This window comes from Lutra lutra, chromosome 12 (assembly GCF_902655055.1).
Source record: "Lutra lutra chromosome 12, mLutLut1.2, whole genome shotgun sequence".
Taxonomy (NCBI): Eukaryota; Metazoa; Chordata; class Mammalia; order Carnivora; family Mustelidae; genus Lutra; species Lutra lutra.
Genome location: NC_062289.1, coordinates 16,751,276 through 16,757,330, shown reverse-complemented (window position 1 = coordinate 16,757,330; position 6,055 = coordinate 16,751,276). Strand labels below are relative to the sequence as shown.

General features: G+C 56.7%; 1 protein-coding gene across 1 annotated transcript; it reads right to left on the bottom strand.

Moving 5' to 3' along the window:
- Positions 1–898: 898 nt before the first annotated feature.
- Positions 899–5,784, bottom strand: RAX (retina and anterior neural fold homeobox). The gene is made up of 3 exons (XM_047696363.1): positions 5,496–5,784; positions 4,933–5,186; positions 899–1,396 (listed from the first exon to the last, which is right to left on the bottom strand). The coding sequence occupies exons 1-3, from the start codon at positions 5,782–5,784 to the stop codon at positions 899–901; spliced, it is 1,041 nt and encodes a 346-aa protein (XP_047552319.1).
- Between the last annotated feature and the right edge of the window lie 271 nt (positions 5,785–6,055).

Genomic DNA, 6,055 nt, shown 5'->3' with positions numbered 1-6,055 from the left:
GCCCGCAACCTGGACAGTGATCCGAGAAGACCCTTGGGCAGTGGTGGGCAGTAAACAGGGAGGCGGGGCCCCCAGGCGTTCCGGACTTTCAGCTCTCCCCCTGGGGAAGGTGGGATGAACATTTTCTGTTGGGGTCGATCCTTCTAAGCAGCAGCCGCAGCTTGGCTATTGGGGTGTAGAAGGCCGGGGAACGCTCAGGCAGCTGAGAGCCTTAGGCTCCAAACACCCCGAACCCCACACGTTCGCTGCTCCCGCACGCGCCAGGGGAGGAGCGCTCAGGTGGAGGGCGCAGCAGCAAAGCGCCCCCCCCACCCAGGAGGATACGCAAGAGGGGGCCCCAGGTCCTGCGCGGTCATCTGCTTCCCCTGACCCACCCCATCCGTCACCGCAGCCCCTCGGGTACCCCCATCCTCCTTCCTTCCCGCCACCGCAGTCCTGGGCGCCCTTCACAGGAGTCAAACAAAAACAAGGCAGTCTTTAATTCTCTCCCCCAACACTTCAAACTACGCATACAAACAGTCCCTCAAACTATACTCCTCGGCCTCCCCTTCCTCCCAGTTGTCGTTTTCCGGGGTAGCCACGCCGTCCGGGAGCGGCCGAGGTCAGGCGCGTTGGGTCCCCTGAACCCCGAGGGGCCGGGCCGCCTCTCCCCCTCCAGCAGCAGGGCCGAGGGTCCGTGGGGGTGGAGGGGTGGTGGCCGGAGGGCCTCGGCGGGCCGCAAGGTCAGTCCTCCCCGGAGAGCCAGGAGCAGACGCACGTCCGAGACCCAGGCCTGGCCGCAGCTTCAGGCGGCTCGGGAGGGTGGCCGTGTGGGGAACGCAAGGGGAAAGGGCGCGCGCCTGCGGGTCGGGGTCGGTTCCCAGGACGGTCGTCCCGCCCGATCCGGTGTCGGGTGCCCCTAGAGGGCCTGCCACGGCTTCCCGATGGCCTGGATGTGCTCCTTGGCCTTGAGGCGCAGAGCCGCGATGCTGCTGTTGCGCGGGTCCGCCTCGTCCAGCGGGAACTTGTCCCCGAAGCCGGGCGCGCACGGGTAGGCGGGAGGCGGCGGCCCGAGGGGCTGCAGGCCGGGGCCCAGCGGCGGGGAGTTCAGGAAGGGCGGCGGCGGCGGCGGCGGCGTGTAGCTGGCGGGCAGGCTCTGCGCGGGGGGCCCGAAGCCGGGCAGGCTCTGCAGCGCGGTGGCGACCCCGCCGGGCAGCGGCGACCCCAGCCACGACTCGAGCGGCAGGGCGCCCCCCGCCGGCCCGCCGCCCCCGCCCGGGCTCGCCCCGAGGGGCGCCAGAGCTGCCGACGGCGGGGAGCGGCTGAAGGAGAGGAGGGGCGAGTCTTGTAGCTTCATGGACGACACTTCGAGCTTCTCCTGCCGCCGCCACTTGGCCCGTCGGTTCTGGAACCACACCTGCGGAGGGCAGCACAGCGGCCGTCGGCTGCGGCGGAGGCTCGGGCCGCGCCCCCGCCCTGCTCCCCCCGGGCAGCCCGGCCGGGGACGACTCTGTCACCCCAGAGAAAACTGGGGCTGGACTCTATCGCACCACCTCCCCACCCCGACGCTCTCTTTCCTTTTCCACCCCGTTTTCTCCTTGTTGCCTCTCCCCTCCTCCCGATTGCTCTGAGTCTCTGTCTCATCCTTGTCCCACCCCTGTCCCTGGTTACCTCACCCATAGCTGTGGCTGTGTCTGTTTCCGACTCCCGGCACGGAGTGGGTGCTCAGAAAAATAGGGAGGTTAACCTTGGGGATGGGACCTAGGATTTTGGAAAGCAGATCTCACCAAATTTCGGGGACCTGCTGCTCGGCAGCTCCTCCGGGCACTTCCGTTTAGACATTTCTTCCTCCCTGTATGGCCCTGCGCTCAGGGCTGGGAGTTTGGCTCAGACTCTCTTGTGCTTTTCTTTTTAAAATGTTTAAAAATACTTTATGGGGCGCCTGGGTGGCTCAGTGGGTTAAACGTCTGCTTTCGGCTCAGGTCATGATCCCAGGGTGCTGGGATCTAGTCCCGCATTGGGTTCCTTGCTCATGGGGGAGCCTGCTTCTCCCTCTCCCTCTGCTGCTCCCCTATGTGCTCTCGCTCTTGCTCTATCAAATAAATAAATAATCTTTAACAAAAATATTATTTATTTCATAGAGAGCACAAGCAGGGAGAGCGGCGGGCAGAGGGGAGAGGGAGAAGCAGATTCCCGGCTGAGCAGGGAGCCCGACAGGGGGCTCCATCCAAGGACACTGGGATCCTGACTTGAGCCGAAGGCAGTGAATGCTTAAGCACCCTGAGCCACCCAGGCCTCGGGACTCCCTGAGCTTTACCCACATTTCGTCTCGATTATAAACATAGGTATAAGCAAATACTCTAAGTACCTTAACTAGCAGCACAGGATATTATAATACAGCTATTTCCAGGAATTACTGGTTATGATAACTAGTAGGAAAAAAGTGGGTTTATTTTATCCCAAGCTTTTTTAAGTTGCTGCTTTAATAAGATATCGATTCTTCTTTAATTGTTATCCCTTTAGTATTTCCGATATTTCTTAAAAATGGTTTTCAATGATTACAATAGTTCAAGTTTATTATATTTATGTTGACTTTTTGGGGTCAATTATGACATTACTCTAAGATGAGTTCAATGAATTAAATTTTTCTTTTTGCTTTTTTTTTCTTTACATATAGAAAGTCTGCACCAAGAGTGAAGTCTGATCTCTTTCTTTTTTAAAATTAAAAAAAATTTTTAAATTTATTTGAGAGAGATCACAAGTTGGCAGAGAGTCAGGCGGGGGGGGGCAGTCTCCCCACTGAGCAGAGAGCCCGATGTGGGGCTCAATCCCAGACCCTAAGATCATGACCTGAGCCGAAGGCAGAGGCTTAATCCACTGATCCACCCAGGTGCCCCTCAAAGTCTGATCTCTTAATGATAAAACGTCCATTATTTATTTGGTAAAAGCACAAGAAAAGGTGTAATTAAGGTTTGACTACCAAGTTACTACCCCTGGAAACATAACAGAGAGAACTGGGCTAGAAAGAACTTTGGCCAAACTGGTGGCTTCAGTGTTATATTAATGGAAAGAAATAGAGGAATGGCTGAGACCTTAGAAGGGAGAAGGCAGTTTTGAGTCAGTGGGGGAGGGGACCTCTTAGAAGCACGGAGAGAACAGCCACCCAGCACCTGGGCAGGGCAGGGCAAGTGTATATGTAAGGCTAGGATTTGGGGGTGGGGGGAGAAAGGACAAAGAAGTTAAGTACCTTTGTCCCCTTCCCACAAAAGATTCATCTCCATACCAGAGGCCCTAATTTCCCCAGAAACATTAGTTATTTAGTGATAAAAGAGAAAAGAGAAACAACAGCTTGGGGAGGGCTCCCATCCCACTGCTTCCTCCAATTCCTTGCATGTCCCACTCTGGCCCCCAAAATATTGGCTACAGTCTTCCACCCAGTATTCAAAGGCAGAAAGCTGAAGACTGGGACAGTCGGCTCTTAGAAGGCTGTATCGTTCCCCTCCACACAGCTGGAGGCCCATGGTAGACCGCCCCCTCCGTCTGATTACATCATAGCCATGTGTTAAGAACCGCCATATGCTGGGCACTGTGCTGGCCCTGTGGTCACAGAGAAGTCACAGACACTGTTCTCAAGAAGCTGACAACTTAGAGGAGGAGCCAAAATCTGTGAACAAATAAAGAGGGAGGAAGGAAGGTAGGACAGAGGTGGCATCCAGTTTGAAGGTAGCCTCGTGCTGGCTGCGTCTGTGGTCTGTAGGGGCACTGGGAGGTTTTGTCTCTTTTCCTTCATCCTTCACTCCTGTCTCTTTCTTCCCCCTACCCCAGCCTCTCCCTGAAAAAAGCAGGTTCTAAAATGTCCACACCTTCAGGGAAACCATTGCAGTTCTACTGCTCCAAATGAAGAGAAACTGAACTGTCCTTGCAAGTTAATCCTGAGTTACATTAGGGAATTATTTTTTTTTTAAACCATGACATTCACTCATTACTTCAAACTCCTGATATAATAAACAGAAGAGACAAAAGGCAAAAGTTTGTCCTCTTTTAGCTTTAAGGTAAGGCTAAAAGCTCCCAAACATTGGAATATCTTCACTTCCTGGAAATCTAATTCATTAGACACACACAAAAATCCCACCTTAGTTCCATTGCCTTTCAGAGGCAGTGAAATTTGTTCCCAATGACTCCCTTTCAGGCCTCTGTAAACTCTCCTAATTTGGAAATCCTCCCAGATTTTTCACAGATGACTAGCAAATATTTAAGGCTTTCAAATATTTTAATGATCAGGGATTAAAGATAATTCAGCTTTAATTAAAGCGAAAACCCTCTTACCAAAAAAAAAAAAAAAAAAAAAAAAAAAAAAAAAAAAGGGAAGGAAGGAAAGGAAAGGAAAGAAAAGAAAAGAAAAGTCAAGTCCTCTCTGCAGTAGTGAGAAGTTTGGATGGATGTGCACCAAAGAAGCAAAAGTCAGTTTCTTAAACAAATCCACCAAAACTTTCAACTGCAGGCGCCAGAGCCCTTGCAAAAGACTGGGTTTTCATATCTGGACAGGGTGAGTGTAGTTAGTGACTAGGGTGGCATTTGGGGTCCCAATCCGGGAGGCTGCCTACATCCCCTCTCCACTCACCGCCTCTCTCCCCAGTCCTTGGCAGGGCGTGTAATGAGCTGTGGCCCTTCATCTCGACAGCCGTGCCCTAGTGCTGTCTTTAGGTTCAAAGAGGGAGACCCCCCCCCCCACCAAAGGAGAGATCCTACTACAAAATGGAACAGACTGTCCAAAGGGCGGTGGTGGGACACCCGCAAGATCGGCGACGCTCGTCTGAGGCTCTAGGCGAGCCCAGTCGAGGAAGACCAATGGGAACAGTGTCACAGTAAATGCGTGGACGCCCGGGGATTCGGCGGAGCACTGGCTGCAGGCTGGGCCTGGGGCTCTCCCGGGGACCGATCTGGGCGCTTTACCTGGACGCGGACTTCGGGTAGGTTGACCTTGCCGGCCAGCTCCTCGCGGCTGTACACGTCGGGGTAGTGAGACTTCTCGAACGCGCGTTCCAGCTCGTGCAGCTGATACGTGGTGAAGGTCGTGCGGTTCCGCCGGTGTTTCTTCTTGGGCTGCTCCTCCTCCGACAGCTTCGCGTCCCCGGTGGCGGGACCCACGGGCAGCCCGGGGCTCGGCCGTGCTTCTCCAGGCTCCTTGGGGCAGTAAGGTCGAGGGGCTGGGACGAAGAGGCCCCAGACGGTCAGAGACACTCCGGGAGTTATCTCTGGGCCCACTCCGCCTACCCTTGGGCACCGGCAGCTGGACGCGGGCTGCTCCTGGGCGCTGGGCCAGGAGGTCGGGGTAAGGCCGTAGGGGCCCCTAAGGTTTCTCTGAACACAAATTGGAGTCTCCTGCTCTGCACACTAACTCAAACTCCGCGCCCAGATGCCTTAATAAAAGCCAAGGCACGGGCTTATTCGTCTTGCAGAGCTCCTACGTTTGGGCACCCCTCAGGGCCCTGCAGCAGCCAGGGGTGCACACTCACCTTCGTACTCTGGAGCAGGCGCGGGGGCAGGCTGCGGGGAGGGCTCGCCGCTTCCCCCGGGCGCCTTGGGGCAGGCGGCCCGCGCGCCCGGTCTCCTATCCCGCTCCTTCGCGCCCCGGGCGCCCGGCTCCGCAGAGAAGGAACCGAGGATCGCGTCGTCCTTGGTAAATCCCAGGATAGCCTCGATGCTGTGCAGCCGGGACGTGCTTCCTCCCGGGCTGCGGAGCAGGTGGCCGGCAAGCGAGAAGCTGCCGTCGGCCATGGCGGGGGCGCAGGCCGGCAGGTGCATGGGGAGCTCCAGGAGGCCGGAGGGCGCGGCCCGCGCTCACGCAGAGCCGCCCGCTTTGGAGACCCAGAGAAGAGACCCTAAGTCGGTGCCTCCCGGGTACCGCCGTCCCACCCGCTTGGTCCCGACCCAAGGTCAAGCTTGGCGGGTGACGCTGGCCTGGGCCGCGCACGCCGGAGGTGGGAGAGCGCTCCGCCCGCCGCGGCCTGGGTCTCTGCAGGAGTCTGCAGTTCGGACTCGGGGTAGCTGGGGCTCTGGGGGCTAAAGGCTGCGA

Coding starts and splice junctions, on each gene's coding strand:
- RAX (XM_047696363.1), bottom strand. CDS start 5,784: ATGCACCTGCCGGCCTGCGCCCCCGCCATGGCCGACGGCAGCTTCTCG. Junction 5,187..5,495: donor GCCTGCTCCAGAGTACGAAG/GTGAGTGTGCAC, acceptor TCTTCGTCCCAG/CCCCTCGACCTTACTGCCCC. Junction 1,397..4,932: donor TACCCGAAGTCCGCGTCCAG/GTAAAGCGCCCA, acceptor TGCCCTCCGCAG/GTGTGGTTCCAGAACCGACG.